The 21,904-nt window shown below is 51.8% G+C and overlaps 1 protein-coding gene and 1 long non-coding RNA gene across 6 annotated transcripts in view; one reads left to right on the forward strand and one right to left on the reverse strand.

The window, feature by feature from the left end:
• Nucleotides 1-17,269, reverse strand: part of Lrp1 (LDL receptor related protein 1) — an 80,558-nt gene extending 63,289 nt beyond the window's left edge. The window contains exons 1-6 of one of the 2 annotated variants that reach the window (NM_001130490.1): nucleotides 16,855-17,269; nucleotides 8,866-8,988; nucleotides 6,767-6,904; nucleotides 4,265-4,384; nucleotides 2,319-2,447; nucleotides 1,945-2,208 (exon numbers count right to left, since the gene is read on the reverse strand). In NM_001130490.1, the coding sequence (NP_001123962.1) occupies nucleotides 1,945-2,208; nucleotides 2,319-2,447; nucleotides 4,265-4,384; nucleotides 6,767-6,904; nucleotides 8,866-8,988; nucleotides 16,855-16,924 (844 nt within the window). In that variant the 5' untranslated portion in view covers nucleotides 16,925-17,269. The remainder of the gene's footprint in view (nucleotides 1-1,944; nucleotides 2,209-2,318; nucleotides 2,448-4,264; nucleotides 4,385-6,766; nucleotides 6,905-8,865; nucleotides 8,989-16,854) is intronic. The other variant, XM_008765393.3, reaches the window with a different exon arrangement.
• Nucleotides 1,763-9,721, forward strand: LOC120093805 (uncharacterized). Of its 4 annotated transcripts, XR_005487492.2 has the most exons (4): nucleotides 4,381-6,343; nucleotides 7,209-7,278; nucleotides 7,521-7,664; nucleotides 9,296-9,721. It is a non-coding gene; the product is annotated as an uncharacterized LOC120093805 (long non-coding RNA). The 4 variants fall into 4 exon arrangements; XR_010053743.1 differs by adding an exon at nucleotides 1,763-1,890 and having other exon boundaries at nucleotides 6,197-6,343; nucleotides 7,209-9,721; XR_010053742.1 differs by having other exon boundaries at nucleotides 7,209-9,721.
• Nucleotides 17,270-21,904: the final 4,635 nt, after the last annotated feature.

Raw genomic sequence — 21,904 nt, forward strand, 5'->3', positions numbered from 1 at the left:
CCTGTGCAGGTATGTAACCTGGGCCCCTGGAGCTCTCTGACCCCAGGGCAGGTCTCCTCCTGAGGAAGGGGATATACTAGGGGTGGGGGAGGGTGTTACAGAGACACTTCCGACATCCTCAACTCAGGGCCCATAATTAGTCTGTGGGATGTGAGCAAACCACCCTCCTCAGGGTGACAGCCAGACACTCTGGCGTCAGGAGTGGGGGCGGGGATGAGGTAAGGAGGGATAGAAGCTGGGGCACACAGAGCCCAATCATTCTGCCTTAAAGTGATTTTCTCCAAGAACCTTGGTCTCTCTTCCAGATTCCTGGACTCTGCCCCAGAGGCCCAGTGAAGTTCCAAAGCCTGGTAGGCAAGGCAAATCTGTTTACCAAGGGAGGGGCGTCTCTACCCAAGGTTACTTCCTGCTTCTTTGGGGAAGAATGGCCAGGCCAGGGCAGAAGTTGAGAAGGTTCCCATAGGGTTCTCCATAGCTACCTACCCAGTGTGCCAATGTGTGGCCTTGCCCCTTTCCCCAAGCAGGCTTGTTGAGTGGGCTGGTGAACAAGAAACACAAGGTAGTTGTCTCCAGTCTTAGCACATAGAGCTCCTTGAGCCGCCTATCCCCCAGGTGCCTGGCAGCTCTCTGCTATGCACTCCAGAAGGACAGACATCCAATCACAGGTGAACCTTGGACACTGAGCCAGAGGTTGATGTTTGAGCAGTATCCTGAGGCCACAGAGAGTAAGGGCTGCTCTGTCTTCCACCATCCCCCGAAAGGACCCTCAATCAAACTGAATCTTTTATAACCTCATGAGACCTTTGCTTTCTGTGGGGGAGCCTCACGGGCCCAGAAGGGACTTACAGACCTACTACAGGAGCAGGGATCTAGCCAGCCATAGGATGCACGCTTAACATTTGTCAGCAAGCACCACCAAACAAAACAAAACAAAACCAAGAACAAGACTATAGGATCCCAGTTCATAACCCTAAGCCTCATTAGCAAGGTGTTCTTTACCACTCACTTGTAACTTTATCAGATCTGGACAGAGTAACACCAGCCCATTATGCAGTTTAGGGAACCAAAGTTGTGGTGGGGAGCTCTGGTTTACTCAAGGTCAGAGATCTATGTCTGAGGGCTGGGGACAGATCAACCACAGGCCAGACCCCTCCCTTCAGCCCTGTGTGGCTTTTCGGGGAATGTTGACTCGGCCAGCTGTTGACTCCGAAGCAATTTTTGTTTGTTTGTATAACAGCATGAGAGGGGATCTGCACCCTGCCATGTGTGAACCCAGCCTGTGACACCCTGCCTCACGCTTAGACAGCAAAGTAGCATAGGAAGAGAGCCTGAATGGGGATGGACAGCACATCCTAAATGCTCGAGTGGCTCACGGCTCCTCCCTTCTTCTCACTGACTGTCACACACAGGAAATAGGCTCAGGGACTTGGCACCTACCCAACAGCGGGGTGTCCTTTCTGGCCATACTCCTGAGGGTAAGAATGCTACATGGAAGCCCAAAGTGAGTCAGGCTTAGGCTCAGGCTCCTCTGCCCTCTGCTACATAATACCACCCTTCTCTGACTCTCCTCCAGATCCTTCCATATGGGAAAACCCCTCTGTAGTTTAATGACACTCTGCTTTCAAGGATGGGACAGTCCCCGGTCTCTGGAGAGTGACCATTCGTGGCCCTCTCAGCCTACATTTCTGCTGAGGACAGCTTTAGCCCTGAACCAGAAATCAAAGAGCGGTCTCTGGATGGACGTAAAGGACGTAAAGGGCGTAAAGGACGTAAAGGACATAAAGGGCGTAAAAGGGCGCAAAAAGGGTGTAAAGGTCGTAAAGGAAGAACGGCCATCGCACTGCTCCTGCTCCATAGAAGCATTGACCCCCGTCTCAGCCTCTGCCAGAGGTAGGGTCCCCTCTTTCCCATCTCCCCTGCTTCCCTGCCCTCTGAATGACTCACGGTGCAGACTCAGGGAGATGTTGATGGTATGCTCATCCACGAAGCCCTTCAGGCTAGGCATCCGGGCACACTTGAGCTGCGTCTGGGCAGCACTGTCCCCAACATGTACCCAGCATACAGTCTCGTTGGCATAACTGAAGTCCATGGCTGTGGTCTGTCGGGTGCTGGTGGGTGTGATGGTAGACACCTGGGCTCCGCTCAGGTACGTAGCTAGGATGTTCTGGGAGTTGGCAATCAGTAGCACCGGGGGCCGATCTACTGGCTCTGAGGATGGGAGAAAGGGCAGTTGGGACTTGTAACTGTTGAGGCCACCATTCACTTAGGGAACTGCGTTGCAGGTCCCCGGCTCCATGGCCACAGGCAACCCCACTTACCATTCTTGGCCTTGCATGAGCGGTTGTCCGGTTGCAGCAGGTAACCTTCAACACAGCCACATGTGAAGGAGCCATCTGTGTTGGTGCAAAGCTGGCTGCAAGTGCCATACACAGAGCATTCGTCAAAATCTGTCCGGAGAGAAAAAGACGAGAAGATGGTCATTCTAGTGTAGCGAGGGTGCCCTGAGATACCACCAGCTGACTGGCGGAATCGATTATAGTTCAGAGCATGCAAAGACATTGCTGCCTGGCAAACACTTTCGGAATTTACTGAGTCATGTGCACTGATACTCATTCACTCAGAAAACAATTCTTGGACAATGGTTAGGGCAGGTATGGAAGATACAATGATGAATTTGAAAACAGAACTATATCACTGTCTTCATGAAACTTGCATTCTGGTGATAAACGGAAGGCTAGTGTTATAATGAAAGAAATAAAAGGAAAAGTTCAGGTGAGAGAAGACCAGATAACGGAGACGAAGGACTCTAGTGTATGTCAGCAGCAGGGAGCTTGCCTGACACGTGCAAGGCCCTGGGTTTGATCTCTAGACCTTCATTAAAAATAAAAGTCCAGGGGTTGGGGATTTGGCTCAGTGGTAGAGCGCTTGCCTAGCAAGTGCAAGGCCCTGGGTTCGGTCCCCAGCTCCGAGAAAAAAAAAAAAAAGTCCAGGGGCTACAGAGATGGCTCAATGGTTAAGAACACTTACAGCTCTTCCAGAGGACCCAGATTCTGTTCCCAGCACCCACATGGTGACTCACAACCATGTAAAATGCCACTTTCAGGGGATCCTATGCCTCTTCTGACCTCAACCACCAAATATGCATGTGGTACCACACATACCTGTAAGGCAAAACACTCATACATTTATTTATAAAAATAAAATAAATCTTACAAAAATACAGAGAGGCTAGATGGATGACTCAATGGTTAAGAACACTGTTGCTCTTGCAGAAGACCCAGGTTCTAGTCCCAGCACCCACGTGGTGGCTCACAACCACCCCTAACACTAGTTCCAGGGGATCCAACCCCATCTCCAGACATTAGGTATACCTGTGGTGCACAGACATATATGTAGGTAAAACACTTGTACACATAAAAGGGGGGTGGGGATGAAGGCAGAGAAAGGCAGGTCACAAGAGTATGATTTAGAGGTCAGGGTAGCTGCACCAAGAAGGCAGAATTTGTGCAGACTTGGGACAGACAAATTAAAACAGAAAAGTTTGGATTGTTCAAGACAGAGAAAAAAAATGGGAACATTTTACTCATCAAATAGGAAAATGGCCAAGTAAACTGTGGTAATACTTTCACGTCACAGTGGTTTTTTTAATGAATGAGGTAAATCTCTTCATGCTACCAGGGATGATGGGGGGGGGGGGGAAATCCCTGGAACGTACTGAAGCGAGAGAAACACTGTAAGTGATACCCACAGTGCCGAATCACTTACGGAAAAAGAACACATGCACAAGCACTGCTTCCAATTAGACTTTTGGTGAGTATGTGTACACGGGGGCCTGCAAAAGGGGAGCACACACTGCTAGGAGGTTTGTCCTCCAGAGAGAGGGGAACTATATCAGAATTTGTTTTGATCTGCTTGGTCTTTTTTTTTTTTTTTTTGAGAAAAGGGTTTCACTGTAGCCCAGGTTGGCCTGGAATTCCCAGCAATCCCTGTACCTCAGCTTTCCAAGTATGGGAGCTACAGGTACAAGCCGTACCACCAAGCCAGTGTTTTAATTTTTGACAACAAAATTCATGTGCAAGCTACACCTTCTGGAAGCATTTTTAAGGGTAGGCTGGAAGCAGTGCTTAGGGCTTGTAGCCACACTATGTGAGGACTGCCCCTCGAACCCCCGTTTTTGTTTTTCCTCCCCCAGCCCAGCCCTGCTCCAGCCCTCCTTACAGCCAGCCTCCTCATGCTCATAGCCCACATACACAGTCATGCTCACCTTTGCATGTCTTGCCGTCTGCCTGAAGCTGGAAGCTGTTATTACAGTAGCATGTGGGCCCACTGGGCGTAGGGACGCAATGGTGCTGACAGCCCATTCGAGAACAGTTGACACGGAGCTCTGCACAAGGGCAGGAGAGACACTCAGGCCACCCCAAAACAGTGACCACCCCAGACACACAGCCATCCCAAGACAGTGACCACTCCAGACACACAGACATCCCAAGACAGTGACCACCCCAGACACACAGCCATCCCAAGACAGTGACCACCCCAGACACACAGACATCCCAAGACAGTGACCACCCCAGACACACAGACATCCCAAGACAGTGACCACCCCAGACACACAGACATCCCAAGACAGTGACCACCCCAGACACACAGACATCCCAAGACAGTGACCACCCCTGATACACAGCCACCCCAAGACAGTGACCACCCCTGATACACAGCCACCCCAAGACAGTGACCACCCCTGATACACAGCCACCCCAAGACAGTGACCACCCCTGATACACAGCCACCCCAAGACAGTGACCACCCCTGATACACAGCCACCCCAAGACAGTGACCACCCCTGATACACAGCCACCCCAAGACAGTGACCACCCCTGATACACAGCCATCCCAAGACAGCGACCACCCCTGATACACAGCCATCCCAAGACAGCGACCACCCAGACACACAGCCACCCCAAGACAGCGACCACCCAGACACACAGCCACCCCAAGACAGCAACCACTGCAGATACACAGCCCAGCCGCCCAAGACAGCAACCATCCCAGACATATAGCTATCTCAAGACAGTGCCCTCCCCCCCATTTCCAGTCACCCTTCAGAAACTGCTCTGAAGTAAAGGCCATCGTGTCTGAGAGGGAGGGGCTGAGGAAGCAGTATGTATTTTACAAAGCCAATAAGGGACTAACACAGGAGGTGTAGGGTCACGGCCAACTGTGGCTTGTCACCTGCCTCTTCCTGCCCTGACACTCAGCACATCTGTGTCTCCCATAGGATGGGTTCTGGGATTCACAAGAAGGGACAGTGAATCTCATCCCTTTTGTGTGCTTCTAGTTTGCACCTAAAGGGAGTTACTGTGTCAGCTCCAGCTGAGGGGGAAGAACAGACAGACATGGTTGCTTTCGTCCTCTGGACTAAAAGTACTGTTCTAAGTTATCTTTGAGCTCTGGGGGCCTCACAGGAAAGACCCAGAGTCCAGATGGAGGATGGAGAGGAAGAATAAAATGGATTCTTCTGCCATGACCCACTTCCACAGGGGAGACAGAGGGGTAAGACAGGGGCAGGGAGAGGTACGAGAACAACCCCTCCCAAGACCAGCGACCCAATTAAGGGCTTGTTGGGGCTGGGCAACTAGGCCACAAAGACCCCTTTGTCCAAGTGCCCACTCCTCCCCAGAAGAGAACAGCTCAAAGGATAAGGTGTTTAGGGCACTAAGTCTGCCAGAAGAGGCTGGGATAGGGAGGCGGGACTCTGTTATTCCTTCTGCTCTTCTCTGACCAGAAAGCCCAAATTTACCACCGTCATTGTCTTTTGCCAAGGAAGAAAATGTTGTCTGCTGTGGAAGATCTAGTCTTGGTGTGTGTGTGGGTGGGGGGATTCAGGGTCGAGTTATTTTGTTTGTTTGTTTCTGTTACTGAAAAATATTCCACAAGGAAGCGAACCTGAGCACGACTGTTGGCTAAGATTGGACATGGGGCTGAACTTAATTTCTGCATCTCCTTCCAAGATCTCCAGATGAAATCAACCAAAAGAAAGGAGGGGGGAAAAATCCCCCACAAATTCCCTTGCTCCATAGTCCATGCCAGAGTGAAAGGATCCAGATGTGCCTCCTCCCACAGGCAGATGTTTTCTGACATGTGCATGACATATGACGCTTGCCACACCCCGACTTCCATAACTGCTTTCCTCAAGGCCTGTCAGACATGGCTCGCTCCAGGCCCAGAGCCCAGGGCAGAAGAAGAAGAGGCTACTATTTCTCTAAGAGCCAGGCCTGAAGCTTTGTCACCACCCATATCATGGTTCCTCTCAAACTGCTACCACAGCTAAGAGAGACTGATGGTGAGTACTCCCTCCTCAGACTGAACTCCTCCCCATCTTAGCTGTGAGCACAGCACCTCTGTCCCTTTCTCAGGATTCAGATAGGAAAGTGTTCAAAGAAGGAGTCCAGGATTAAAAACAAACAGCATAAAAATGCCGACTCCTCATTTAATAGTTGAGAACAGACTTGAAAAGAGCTAGTGACTTATCCAAGCACACACAGCCAGAAGAAAGTGCCTGGTCAGGCCCATGGCTGAAGCCTTCAGGGCTGTCAGATCAATCTCCAAGCCCAAGGGGCCTTGTAAGTCTGGGCATGGGAGCAGAACAAGGCCTCATACACACTGAAGCTCAAGGACGGTCCTTGATCATAAACCAGCCATCCCACCAGATGCTGAGCCAAGAGATCCTGTATCCATGGCACAGGAGAGTGTGGGGAGCCCCTACCTCGGCAGTGAGCACCCTCATCTGAGCCATCCATGCAATCCTGGATCCCGTTGCAGAGACGAGACATGGGGACACACAGCTCGGTCCCCAGGCAACTGTGCTCATTTGGTGGGCATCTCTGGGCTTTACTCTGTGGACCTGGGAGCAAACAGAAGTGACAGCATGACCAGGCTGCCTGGGGTGGCTGTCTAGGTGTCTCTGTAATGGGTGGGTAGGTTTAATAAACCAAGATTGGCATTTCAGATAGCGGCACATTCTAGATCTCAAGAGGTGTTAGGCTAGGGCCTACTCCCTAATGGAGCCCCCAGCCTCAACATTCTCTAATCAGGAGACAGGCAGAAGGCAGAAGTGAAAGGTTTTGCTGGGTTTAAGGAAACACAGTCCCTGGCAGAAAGGAGCTCCAATGATAAACAATAACACACTAACTTTGTGTGGGTTTCAGAGCGCAGAGCTGTGTCTACAAGAGAGCCAGTTCATGCACCAGCACCAGCCTTCTGCAGCTCTCCAACGCTGTGAGTGCACCAAATTAAAACCACTTATAAATATATACTAGTTTTTTGATCCATCAGAAGAGGGCAAAAGATCTCTAATAGTTTCATCCACAGAATATTCATATAGTGAAAACAATATTTTGAGCGCCTTCGGTGAAAGCATTCAAACTAACCTTAGCAGTTTGCTTTTTTTTTTTCCCCCCAGCGTGGCTACTTGGAAATTTCAGAACTGTGTATGTGACTTATACCTTATTTCAATACAGTATTATTCTAGACTTGCAACCCAGAGCAAAGATCTAACGAAAGGATCTGGAGATGTCAAAAGCTGTGGCCTACTAACCACATCCCTCTTAATTGTCACGGTTGCTGGCTGGAGGGATGAGAGGTTAAGACAATGATCCCAACAGGTAAGGGTATATGAGAGGGTGTGTATGGGGGCAGAGCCTGACAGGCACTGCTCGTGCAGGGAGTGGCTCGTGGGCAAGAAGTTCCCATAACATCTTGTGACCCTGCCTGGATTTATATGTACCCCTGCCAGTCTGTGTGTTCAGGCATCTGTCAGAGTGTTTCTGCAGCCACTCCTGGGAGTGTATAGCATCTGCATGGGTTATACAAACCTGTCGGCGTCTTTGTCTGGTGGGTGGGCCAGGTGGGGCTATGTGTTATCTGCTATGCTCCAGGAGAACGCATGTGTGTGAACACACATGTGGGGAACTATCTGAGATGGGATTTGTATCAAACTGAAAGAAGGATGAACAAGAGTGTGACCCAGCCCTTCTCTGTGGCTTTCTGTCCTTCCGCCACACAGGCAAGGGTCAAACACGTGGAGAGGAAGTAGTGTCTACTCCTCCAGGCAGGATGCAGGGGTGAGGAAGAAAACAGGTGGCTTCATTTCCACCCTTCACCTTCAACCTTTGATGACCATGGTTGGAAGTATGGGGAAAGGGTACAGATAGGACCAGAGCCAGATGAAGTCCAGAGCATGCTAAGACCTTGGCCAGGATTGGCCATGTATGGAAGATACTGGGGGTGGAGACCCCAGTACTCTAGAGTCCTGGCAGCAAGTCCTCCACCCCATAAACCCCTCCCCATCCTGGCCACTGGCAGGGTGAAGGCTGGGTGGGGACCTTTCTCCCAGTTTAAACAGCTGCCTCTGATTACACCACTTATTGGGGGCAGGCGAGGGCAGGGTGTCAGGAAGGGTACAGGGGTGGGGCTTCTGGTACAGGGACTGAGTAAGGCCAATGGCCTTTGGCCTGGGACTAAGGGTAGCAGGGTACCTGGCAAGACCTGAAGGCCACTCATTGAGCACCAGCCAGAGAAGTTTCAAAGTGGGGAAGAAGAAAATGCTCAAAGAAAAGTGTGGCTCAGTTATCTCCTCATGACAAAGGTGCATCCCAGAGGATACTGTCCCCAACAGCCTTGGGGACATGGGAGCCAAAGGAGAAATCCAGGGTGCTGCTGTTACGCATGCCAGGGACTGTGTGGGTACTCTGAAGAAGCAGGGATACTTTTAGCTGTGTCCTAGGTACAAGTACAGAGCAAGCCCCATGCTAGGCTAGAGACGGCTGCTCTCATCTGGAGAGAGCAGCCAGGGAAGATACTCACAGATCTCGGGGGCTTCATCAGAGCCGTCCGGACAATCTCTTTCCCCGTCACACCGCCAGCCCTTCGAGATACAGGTGATTTGGTCTCTGCAGGCAAACTGCTTAGGGCTGCAAGTTTTAGGGGCTGAAGGCAAGGAAAGAAAGGGTAACTGTAAAGGAGGGAACTCTCTCTTGGACCCTGGAGCTTCCTAAGGCTCGTTCTCCTCCAGCATCAATCCTCCATACTGTGGACCTGGAACAATGGAGGAGCCAAAAGGACCTTATCATCCCTTTCCAAGTTTCCTAGGTTGTCTGTTCAGCAGGCCCCTGTAGCTCCTTGCTGTTTGTCACCCCACCAGACACCAGCACCCCTCACTCTGCTAGGGATGATGGTGGGACAGGGCAGAGACCTTCACTGTGCTCTTTCTCTGTCTCTTCTTAATCCCGTCCAGCTGGCCTTTCTTAACCTCTGACCTCAGGATGCTACTGACCTCTTGATCTATATCACCCAGCTCCTACCTCTTACCGCTGGACCCCTTGGCCCACAGTGTGGCTTGGAGATGTTATCTGCAGAGGACACCTGGGCAGAAACTTCAGCTTCCACAAGACACAAGACCACAAGTAGGACTTTTAGGGGAGTTCTCTGGATAAGAAGGACCTAAAGCTCATTACCAGCAGAGGCAGGGTGCTGGTTGGCTTGATCTCTAGAAACTAACTGTGGTACCCCTCACCTGTGGAGTGATTTATATCCATGGGAACCACCTGGCTCTAATCCCTCTCATCCCCCCTCCTACCCTCATGAGGAGCTCCACCAGAGACAGCGGGCAGTACTGTGATCAGCATGAGTGTAGCAGACAGTGATAAACTAGCTTTTTCCATGTGCTGTCTTATTTAGTCTTTCCCACAAGATGAGAAGAGGGAAGGCTAACCCACAGTTTCTGGGCTAGACCTGCTGAGGATCACACACCTGGCAAGTGACAAACCAGGACTCAACCCAGTTCACCCAAATCTAGGTTTCTATTGTTGTTGCTTTGTTTCCTTTTTTCTTTTTCAAGTTTTATTTTATGTGTATGGGTGTTTTGCCTGCATGGCTGTCTGTGTAGCACATTTGCCTGGTGTCTGAGGAGGGCACAGAAGCACTGGGTCCCCTGGAAGTAGATTTAGAAAAGGTGCAAGATGCCTTTGAAATGGTGGGAATTGAACTCAGGTACTCTGGAAAAGCAAGCAGTGAGTCTTAACCACTGAGCCATCTCTTTGGCACCAGGGCTCTAGGTCTTTAAGGAGTACAGCCCTCACCTGGCAGCCATACCCCTAACCCATCTGTTCCAGTCACCATGTCCTGCACGGGACAGGGGTCTTTCATCCACATCAGGGCAGGAGTCTCCTCTCCTGGTTTCTCATCACCTTTTCTCCCACCCGGTAGCGCCCATTTCTGTTTCTCTGACACATACTGAAGGCCAGCTCTGTGCCAGGCACTGAACTAGGAACCAAGATGTGTCCAAAGGTCATGGACCCCTCGGGACCCACAGTTCCTGGGGGAAACTACATAGTACTAACGGAGGGCTGAGACAGGAGAGTAAGAGAACTGTGTCAGGGCTCTGAAGGAGGAAGTTGGATGGCCACACGAAATGTCCTCTCTCCCTCATCCCCAGCTCTGGCGGAGGGGACTGTACCCAGGCCCCTGGCCAGAACCAGAGCTGAGTTCAGGAAACACATCAAGGATGGCCTGGCCAGGCCCCCTTGGAGTCCCCCCTCCCTCCCTTCTCCCCCCTGCCCTGATCCGGGAATAAAGGCCCCTTGAGGAGGTGGATAATGCTGAGTTCATTGCCCCACTGGGCCAGCTGTGAGGTCTTCCCGGGAAACAGCCCGCCAGCCTAGTTAGCATGCTGGAGACCACCACTTCCCCTGGCCAGCCAGGCGGCCTGAGGGGGAGAGAGGGACTGCAGCAGCTCTCAGAGACAGATGGGGTGTTTGGAGCTCAGAATCGGACCCCTGAGACACCCAGGCTGATGACACATCTTCCCCTTCCCACCTGGGGGCTGAGCCCATGCCCCCCCACTCGCCAGGGGCAGAACCCACAGCCAGGGCCTGAGGTCACTGGCTGGACACTCTGACCTCCTCTGTCTTCTGAGCCCCAGCCGTGGGTCCCCTCCTCTGGCTCTCACATGGTTCCCCCACTGTCCCCCACCCCCATTTTTGGCCTGAATTCGACAGAGGAAACAGCAGCTGGCAAACTCCAAAAGCTGAAATGAGAGATTCACAAACCAGATGTGCTCTTGTGGAGGGCAGTGGGGGATGGGCTCCCTCCCTCCCAGAAAGGAAGAGGAGGGCTCAGACCCTGTCCTGCACCATCTCCTCAGACCCAGGGGCACAGGGTGGATGGAGGAGAGGGCAGGTTGCAGGTCTCTCAGGAAAGCCAGGATAGCAGAAGGATTGGAGAGAGATAAGTAAAAGAACTTCCTGTCAGCCATGGTGGAGAAAGCCCTAGGAATTTTGAGTGAGAAGGCTGAAGCCTGTCTTTGATTTCCTTCAGGGGGAGAAGGAAAACACATAACCTACTTTGGGGCAGTCTCCACAGCCAAGTGAAGCCTCCTCCAAACTGGGAGGGAGCCGGGAGTGGGATGGGGGAGGAAACATATAATCTCTTTAAAGGCCAAGCCAACCTAGATGCCCTTAGAGGAGTCTTCTGCATCTGAACTCAACACACAGAAAACCTGTCATTGTGGCCTGCAGATGGGTTAGGAATTGGCAGCCTCAGTCAGTCCCTGCCTGTCCCCTCACTGTCCCCAACACCAGATGGCAGTGAATTTTCTTTAAAGGTGACCACTGAGTCCACACACATATCTGAAGCCCTGGGGTCCAACTGTCAGGCTATGAGATGTTTGCCAGCTTAATCCCATCCTACAGAGAACACTGAGAAAGAAGAGGTAGGAACATGGTTCCCCATCAGAGGGAGGGCAACAGAGATTGTTCAGACTGGGTAGCCTCTGGGGATGAGGGCATGGAGGAGTGGGACAAGAATGGGAGAGAGGAAGGCTGGGGTCTAAGGGAGAATCAGGAGAGAGGGAGGAGGGAGAGAGAGCTGCAGGAGCACGGGGACACAGGGGCGTCTGTTCTCAGCTTTGCCTAGAGATGTGACCGCCATGCTAACTTGGCCAACACCCTGCCCCTCCCCAACCAGGCACCCAGCCCAGCCATGGCCCCCAGGGCCACCAAGCTGGAGCCAGGGCAGGAGGTGTGGGGTTGGGTGTGTATCCAGACACAACACAGACCCCACCGCCTGGCTCAAGCCTTGGCTATCTCCTCTGTCTCACTCTGGGACCTTGGGGTAGGGTGGTGACGGGAGGCCAGTATGCCTGACTAGGGAAGAGGGAGAAGAGAAAGTGTAGCCCTGGACAGAGACTCTCCAAAGGAAGGGGGAAGGGGCTGCCCTTCAACAACCCCTGGGAGCCCCAGGCCTTCTTCCTGAAGGACTGAGAGCGGGAGCAGCAAGAAAGTGACCCTGGAGAGTGACGGGGTAGAGAGAGGGATAGGTGCCCCTGATAGGTATGGGGATATTCTGTAAGGGAAACCATGGCCAAGCTCAGGGAACAAGCCAAGCTGGGATCTGAGCTTTCAAACACTGGGCAGAGAAGGCCTTCTGCCCAACACAGAGCTTTCGCCAAATTTTATGTATTTTGGGTGTTACCAGTGGCTCCTTCCCTCGGCTCAGTGAGGTTCAGACACATTTTTGTCATTCCTGAGTCTGAAACCCTGCTTTGCGGCCTGGGACAGATGGACAGACAGCCAGGGGAAAAGAAGGGTCTACCCTTCAATCCTGAGTCAATATTGACTCAGCAGGACATCAGCCTGACCCACGACCCTGTCTCTTCCTTTCCCTACAAATAAAATCCAGATCCCCTGGAATGCCTGCAGAGGTCAACACAACTCTCAAGGGTGAGTCCCTTGTTATTAGCCCTCCCCCATGCCCACATGGCCTGCGCTCACCGGTGGTAAAGACCTAAGCGCCTGACTTGTTCTCTAGGTCTTTCCCACCAGGAGGAAGTTCTCCCAGAACTCTTACTTCCCTCTTTTCTTTCTGAAACACCTCCAGTCCTCCCTTTTAGCCCACAACAAAAATAAACAAAAATCAAGGGTTTTGTTTGTTTTTGTTGTTGTTCCAGAAATATGTGCCCTGAAGACAATTCCCAAAATCAGTGAGGAGGGTTAGGAGAGAGGAACTTGGAGGATGTTGCAGGGGACAGTCTAGGTTCAGGAAGGTAAGGGGCAGGCAGGGAAGCCCAGGAGAAATGCCACCACCAGGTAGGTTTCAAGAGCTAGGGACCGCACAGAGGTTAGAGTTAGACAAAAGAAATGAAGACAGTGACTGAGAACAGAGTCAGGCTGCAAAGGATGTGCAAATACAAGATAAGAACTAAGAGGGCCAGAGACACAGAGCAGACAGACAACAAAGTAGACAGCCAAAGAAAGCACGAAGGGGGCTGGGGCAGGAGTTGCCCAGAGGGTGACACAGTTCTCCTGGGGTGAACCCAGAGAGTGACCCCCCCCCCCCATGACAGAGTGGAGGGCAGCACATATCCTGGCCTTGGGAGACAAAGTCCCAGCATCAGCAACAATGTGACTAACGGGAGTCCAGATTAGAGACTGCTGTCTCTCACAGAGTGGGAGGGTGCCCCCCTTCCCCCCACACAAGGAAGTCGAAGTCTTCAGCCAGGGAAGTTGGGGCCTGGGACTGTCATCTTGTGGGATTGTGATGAGGAGTCCCCTCTGTCTGTCCCTCACCACCTTCTGGGAGGCTCCGCACTGGTGCCATGAGGTCGCAGCACAGGAAACACTCCAGAGCTAACTGCTTCCTTCTCCAAACAACACAGGATCCTGCTAACCAGGCTGAGATCTGGGACAGAACGCAGGAGGCAGGACCAGGTTCCTGGCACAAGTCACCACCAACTCAGGGACCCTTGCACAGTCCCACTCAGCAGCCCAGGTTCCCTGAGGGCAAGCAAGCTCTCCTACTCAGATCTGGATCACAACAGAGTAAAGACTCCAAGGGCCAGGGGAGACCCAAGAAGAGAATTCAGGGTGTGCGTGAGAGAATTCATTCTAGGTCTGGGGTTAAAGTAAAACTGGGATAAGAAAAGTCTTTCCAAAGGATGGCTGTTGATTTGGCTTTTGTTGGTACAGGGGACAGAACCCCAGGACCTTAAGCATTAAGCAGGCTATGTGTGCCCTGCCTCCCCACTAAGTTGCATCCAACCCAAGGAAGGGATTTGAAGAGGATATGGGTTTGGAAAGGGGTGACATGGGTGGAGGGAATAATGAAACAGAAAGCACAGAAAACAAGACTGGAAGAAAAAGTCTTGTGAAGTGGCCCCCCCAACATCAAAATAACGGCCCCAATGAATCTCCTCCCCGCACCTGGCTTTGAAGGAGGGATGTTTAGGATTTGGGTCTGAACAGGGAGACTAGAGACTGGAATGTTCTCCAGGAAGACAGGAGGCTGACATTTCAACCTCATAACTCACTTCAACTGTCCACCTTTCCCAGCAACTTCTTTTTTTTTTTTTTTTTTTTTGTTTTTTTTCTTTTTTTCGGAGCTGGGGACCGAACCCAGGGCCTTGCGCTTGCTAGGCAAGCACTCTACCACTGAGCTAAATCCCCAACCCCTCCCAGCAACTTCTAACACGCCAGCTCAGGCGGGAGAAGAGAGGACTGGGGACAGAAGTCAGCTGTCTGCCCCGAGCTGGTTACCTGGCCTTCAAGCTCCTCCACCATGAACTCCACCATCTCAGCAGGGTCCTCAAAGAGCCTTATCTCTGCCTTTTCAATCCTCCTTGGCTACAAATGTGTCTACCAGGAGGAAGTGAAGCCTCTCACCCCACAAGGCAGAGGACTCCAGTATGAGTTTCAGACCCAGAGAGAAGAGAGTATGGGGCGGTCCCTAGAGTTATTTCTGAGCAGCAGGAAGGGCAATTAGAACTGTTAGGTACGTTGAGGCAGGAGGCTCCTTCTCCAGAAAGCCAAGAAGGATGCTCAGTGTCTAGAGAGCTGGGCTAAGTGCTCCAGAATGCACAGGACCTATTCCTCTACAGATTCTCTCTTCCTCCCAGAAGACCGTCCTTTCCCTAGGATTGTATTTCTTGCCAGAGATGGGACAGAGGGCATCCCGTGTGCTAGGACAAATAGCCTACCACTGACCTTTACTCTAGCCCTGACAGACCACGCACAGAGCTGAAACAAACTGGGGACTTAGCAGTACATAGCTCGAGACAATTAAGGTTAATGTGTCAAAGTTCCTCATTCCATCACCACCAATCACCTTAGTGCAGCATTTAGGGTCCTGGGAGTTATGCTCACACTGAATGAGCCAGGGATCTCCACAAGCATCTTTCCCTTCTACCTGATTCCACCCACTCTCCATCCATGGGGCTCCTGAAGGGTCTGTTTCTTGCTTAATACATTTTCTTCCCAAAGCTCTTTGCCTCAGTTTCCCCTCTTCCCTCACAATGCTCAAACCAAAAAGAAAGCACAGGATGATGTTAAATGTGAAGAACAGAGGGTGTCTGCACAGGCTTGTCTGACAGGGCAGAGTCTCTTTCCTCATTACAGGCAGAAAATTAGGGGTGGCACCCAGACAAGACAGTCCCCAACATGACATGACCGAGGACCACTGAGTAAACTGTTTTCCTGGGCACAGCTGCCTCCTGACTCTCTTGTCCTCCTCCCCAAACTGAAACAAGTTAGGGGGTGGGGAGAGGATACATAATCTGATTTCAGGGAAAAACTTTCCCAATCCTGGCCTGGCAAACTCTGGAAGGCAGAAGAGGGCTGGCTGTAAGATGCTATGAAGCTGTTGTTCCCAGTGAGAGGCAAACCTGACAGGAAGTCACGAAATCTCACCCCTTCTCAAGTTAGAGACCCAGCCCAATTCAACCCCATGACCCCTGCGTGAAGCTTGGGCAAGTTTTGAACTGTCGAGTCACTGCATGAGGAGAAAGAGCTGACAGAAGAGGGGCAAGGGGCGCGCAGTTCCCCCAAAAGAACACAGAGCCCAAATCCAACTAGCATACAAAGTGTACGTATGAGGTGAGGCAGGGCTGGCCTTTACACATTTACTAAATGAGCAGGAATTGGGGTGTAGGCACATGTCATAGCCCCCCATCCCAACCAACTCTCCTTCCAATGGAAACTGTGACCAAGCCAGAAATCAGAGAGACAGAGCTTCCTCTGAACCCCTCCCGAGCAATCCAGACCATTCTCCAATCTCTTCCAGAATGATGACATCTGACGTTTTCCTCTCATCTTAAAGCTCCCAGGAATTAAGAAGGGAAATTTCAGCCGTAAGCATCACCAGACCCCTCCATCCCTCAACCGGCTACTGACAGAGGCCCTCAGAGGGGAAGTGCTCACTTCGGAACCCAGGCAGGCAGCCCAGGATTCTGGACCCAGGCCTCCATGCCTGGGATACAGGGCTCATTCCACACCCAAACAGGGGGCCCTCCCTATCCCCACCCACAGCTTTCTCGGCCTGCCTGCCCTTTGGCCAGCAGGGCACCCCTAGCCAGCTTTGCCTTCCAGCCTTCAGAGTCCACTGCAAAAGGCCCTCCGCCCCCTTTTGCAGCGGTACACAGCAAATCCGGATTCCTTCACAATTCAGATGGGGGGGGGGGGCAGGAGGGTGGAGGATGTAGAGGAGGCAGAGGCCCTCCCGTACCAGACATAGGAAGAGAAGGCCTCTCAATCCCAAGATCAGAAAAGGGGGAGCCCTCCTTTCCCAGCCAGGCCTCTGGTCTTTGTCTGAGCTGGGGGGCCCTGGAAGCATCATTTATCCCAGGCTCCCATCCCCCAAATCAGACCCCATCCCCGCTCCCAGTCAGGCCGCTGCTGTGTCAGCTGGACTGGGATAACAAAAGGCACCCCCTCCCGCGGCTCTCTTCCCCATCCAGACGCAAGAGTGGGGGTTGGGGAGGGGGAGCCCCCAGGGGTCCATGGGGGCCGCCGGAATCTCACTCACCATCCATAGTGGCCCCGGCGACCAGAGCTGAAAGCAGGGGCAGCAGCAGCAGCAACGGCGGGGTCAGCATGGTGTGGGCCGATGGAAACAGCAGCCCCCACCCTCTGGTCCTGTTACTTCTTGTCCTCGCCCCCCCCAATTGGGGGGTCCCCCTTTATCTTCCTCTCCCTGACTCTTCTATTCTTATCCTTTCCTTAAGCAAAGCGAATCAGGGGCATAGGTGAAATGATACAGTTCCGAGCCCCCTGGGAAGGGCCTGCTGACGCGGGTGCGCCCCCTGCCCCCAAATTCGAACCCTTCACCCCTGCTTTACTCCTCGCTCCTCTCCCCCTCCCAGGGCGAAGCTCACAGCCCCATCTCGGAGCCGCCTCCGGCTGCAAAAATGCACAATTGGGAGGAGGCGGGGTGGGGGGTGGGGGGCGTGGACCCGATGGGGGTGCCTTTGGTAGGGGCCTGATGGAGCACTAGGGGCTCCCCCGTTTCCGCCTCCTCAGTGCACTGGCCTAGAGCTCGCACCGCTGTTCCCCGGACTGAAGTGCCGCGGGGGGGGGGAGGGAGGGGGTGCTCCGAGGAGAGAGGGAGGGGACAGGGAGAGGAGGGAAGGAGGGAAGGGGCGGGGAAAGAAAAAAGAGAGGGTGGGGGGGGGGGGAAAGAGCTACGCGGCAATCCTGACAGTGCGCATGCGCCGATTTGGCGCGCTGCCCTGGGGAGGGGGAGTCGGAGGCGCGACAAGCTTTGGAGTTCTGGGAAGCGGTCCGAGAGTGGGAGTCCCCGGGCACCCTGTCTTCTAACTGCATCTACTTCAACCCAGCGCCCGCTAGAGCTGGTGGAGCCGAGGGTGGGATGGGGTAAGGGGCGAGAGGAGCTGCGCTCTATAGTCTCTTTAAAACTCGATGTCACACCCCAGAATTTCAGATCCCCTCTGTGGGGTCCGGAGCCGCTGTCTAGGCGGGGGTCTGATTTCCTTGGGGAAAGCCAGACAGTGCCTCCCCAGCCTAGGGTGGGGGCAGGGATGGCCAGTCCGCAGGGAAGGTGCGGGAAAGGCTGAGCTTTGATTTGGAGACTTTGTAAGAACCGGTTCGGGATTGGGGCCTGCATCTTCAGGGGGCGGAGTGAAGGAGGGGCCACGTGGTCCCGCCCCCACCTCGCTCCAGGGCTCAGAGTAAACAGGGACACCCGCGGGGACACGCTGCAGCTTGTCGGCCCGCCTAGGACTCAGGGATGGAGCCCACCTTGGTACCCGCCCAGCCCTGCTTGCCTGGCACGGGGCGCGGGAGAGGCAGGCTTGGTTTGGAGGGAGGTGACTCACCAGCGGGTGGGGTTGGGTTAGAGCGATCCCCTTTCGCCCTAAGAGGTCAGGCTTGATTTTTTTTTTTATTTGTTTGTTTTGTTTTTGATACCTTCTGACTGGCCTCCCACCAAGTCAGGGTTTCAGATGCCAAACCACAAGGAGTTTGAATGAAGGACTGCTGAGCTCTGCTTCCAGACACGGATTCTAGGGGCTTGTGTGCTGAGTGCCGGACCTTTGTCCCCAGTCTTAGCCGGTTCGGAACGGTACTCTGGAGTCCAGAAAGCGTCGGGCGGTTCTTAGGGCCGGCGAACGTGCTTCCGGCCACTGCCCTCTTGTGGGCGACGTTTGAAGGCTGTAGTGTCTGACTTTCTCTGTGACCTGAAGTGAAAGTTCTGGGAAGCTCAGCAGGCGACATCCCCTGCTAGAGATGGACTTTGAAGGCCAGGGACCAGTACACTAACTCCATAGGAGGGACCCCCACTCCATCCTGTCAGTGGCAGAAAAACGACAGACTTGTCCATTAAGGACAGAGAGCCTTTCGCAAATGAGAGATTCCCACCAGCAGGCTTTGCCCAGGGACATGACTATCTGTCTTTGTAGTCTCCCAGACTGGACCCTCAGGGTCCATCTTTCCTCTATCCAGTTTCCAGCCTGTGCTCAAATAGAGGCCTGCTGTCTTCCTTTTGAAATATACTGCAGGTTTCCCTCTTTTTCCTAGCACAGAGTTTCTCCCAGCAGGGGTGGTCTGTTATTCTTCCTTTTATCCAGCATCTATGGCCTAATACACTGCCAGGCCCAGGCAGGGAGTCACTAAATATTTTTAGTGGATGCTTTAAAGGCTTCCTGCTAGGTCTCCACCCAATATTGTGGTCCAAGCGAAATCTGGTTGAAACTGACCTCAGACAACGTTGACAGGAAAAAAAGATATCAATAGTTCCTATGTATTCTGTAGCCTGGGAAGGCTGAGGGCCTGCTGCTCTGCTTACACAGGTGAATCTTCCTGAAGCCTTCTTACCTCATGTCTCTTCCATGGACCTGTACTGGGTATTTCTGATAACACTCATCCTTTAATTCTCTGCATCAATGTCTATTCTTCAAAACAGCAACCGAAGAAGGAGGGGGAGGAGGAGGAGGAGGAGGAGGAGGAGGAGGAGGAGGAGGAGGAGGAGGAAGAGGAGGAGGTGGGGGAGGGGAGGAGAAAGAAAGGAAGGAAGGAAAGGAAAGGTAAGGAAAGGAAAGGAAAAGATAGATGTGGGGCTGGAGAGATGACCTCAGGGGTTAAGAGCTCTTGCTGTTCTTACAGGGGTCCTAAATTAAGTTTTCAGCACCCACATTGGGTGGCTCATAATTGCTCATAACTCCAGATCCAGGGGGAATCTGATGCCCTCTTGTGGCCTCCATGGGGACCTGCACATATGTGCACATTCAACACAAAGACACATGAATAAACATTTTTTTAAAAAGATTTATTTGGGGGCTGGAGAGATGGCTCAGTGGATAAAACCACTGACTGCTTTTCCAGAGGTCCTGAGTTCAATTCCCAGCAACCACACGGTGGTTCACAACCATCTGTAATGATATCTGATGCCCTTTTCTGGCATGCAGATATACAAGCAGACAGAACACTCACATACATTAAATAAATAAATCTTTTAAAAAGATGTATTATATATACAATGTTCTGCTTGCATATATGCCTACAGACCAGAAGAGGGCATCAGATCACATTACAGATGGTTGTGAGCCACCATGTGGTGCAGGGATTTGAACTCAGGACCTCTGGAAGAAGAGCAAGTACTCTTAACTTCTGAGCCCTCTCTCCAGCCTCTAAAAAATTGTTTTAAAAGCCTTTTGTTTTTATTGTTTTTAACTATGTATACGAATGTATGAGTATGTAGAGACCTAAGGCATTGGATCCCCTGCTGGAGCTGACACCACCACCCAACTTGGGTGCTGGGAATAAACTCTGGTCCTCTGGAAGAGCGGGTTATCCTTTACCACCAAGCCATCCCTCCAGCACCCTTGTCTCTTCCAAGAACTGGAATGCAGTGCAGTTCACTGAGTGCTCACTGGGCATGCACCAAGCCCTGGGTTCGAAGCTACCACTGCATTCTGTATGCATGGCACCACCTGTAAACCCAGCACCAAGGAGGTGGAAGCTAGAGGAGCAAGAGTGGAGAGTCAGAGGTCATCCATCCTTGGCTATAGAGGAAGAGCTGGATCAGCCTGTGCTACATGAGACCCTGTCTCAAAAGAGGGTAGAGCAGGAGGGTGGAGAGATGGCCGCTCTTCCAGAGGACCTGGATTCTATTCCCAGGAACCACATGGCAGCTCACAACTGTAACTCCAGTTCCAGGGGATCTGACACCCTCACAGACATACATGCAGGCAGGACACCAATGTGCATTAAAAAAAAAGTGTACCACCACAGTGGGCATGAAGGGGGGGGTAGTAGCAGCTTTGGCTGGAATTGTAACAGAAATAATGGAAATTCAACACAATGAGTCAAATGTGAGCTTTTCCATTAACCACCATGATGGGTCTGTGCTATCTACTGAATGTGAGTGTGTTTTAATTTGTTTTCTTTTTAAAAAAATGTTTTTTTTTTTTTTTTTTTACTTATAATGCATTGGTGTTTTGCCTGCACATCTGTCTGTTTAAGAGTGCTGGAGCGGCTGGGGCTGGGGATTTAGCTCAGTGGTAGAGTGCTTACCTAGGAAGCGCAAGGCCCTGGGTTCGGTCCCCAGCTCCGAAAATAGGAACCAAAAAAAAAAAAAAAAAAAAAGAGTGCTGGATTCCCTGGAACTGGAGTTACAGACAGTTGTGAGCCACCATGTGGGTGCTGTGAATTGAACCCAGGTCCTCTGGGAGAGCAGCTGGACTTTTAACCTGCTAAACCATCATCTCTCCAGCCCCATAGTTTTATTTTTATTAATTTTGCATTGCAAAAGATTATGACACTTAATAAAACTTAGAATATAAGAAAATGAACTTGTAACTTTTCTTTCCTTGTTTTTCAGTTTGTCTTTTGTCGTTGTTTTGTTTTTCTTTTATTTATTATTTATTATTATTCTTTTCTTTTATTTATTATATATAAGTACAATGTAGCTGTCTTCAGACACACCAGAAGAGGTCATCGGATCTCATTACAGATGGTTGTGAGCCACCATGTGGTTGCTGAGATTTGAACTCAAGATCTCTGGAAGAACAGTCAGTGCTCTTAACTGCTGAGCCATCTCTCCAGCCCACTGGTTTTGGTTTTTCAAGGCAGTGTTTCTCTGTGTAATAGATCCGGTTGTCCTAGACTTGCTTTATAGACCAGCCTGATCTTGAACTCATAGAGACCCATCTATCTCTGCTTCTGCCTTCTGACTGCTGGGGCTAAAGGCATGTGGCCAAACTCCTCACTGCTTAAACCCCCACTTTTGGCCCCACCCTCAGAAAAACCACTAGGCATATTCCTTAGAAGAGTCTTCAAGGAAGCCTGTTGGTTTTAGTGGTGTACAGTTACAAGTGCCATCCTTTAAAATCAGAGGAGCTGGCGTATACTGACTGTTCAGAACTCACGTTCTGTTCTTCACCTTAGCTTGCCTTGAGTTCCTTCCAGGCTGTCTGTACAGATCCAGACTGTGCTCCTTGATGGCCGGGTGCTTAGTTTGTCCTGGTATATGAACCGCTGACACTGTGAGATGACAGCATGCTCGTCCATACCCAAGCCTGTCACGGGAAGCTCTGTTCCCACAGCCCTCCCAAGAGCTT

The sequence above is a fragment of the Rattus norvegicus genome, chromosome 7, assembly GCF_036323735.1.
Source record: "Rattus norvegicus strain BN/NHsdMcwi chromosome 7, GRCr8, whole genome shotgun sequence".
Taxonomy (NCBI): Eukaryota; Metazoa; Chordata; class Mammalia; order Rodentia; family Muridae; genus Rattus; species Rattus norvegicus.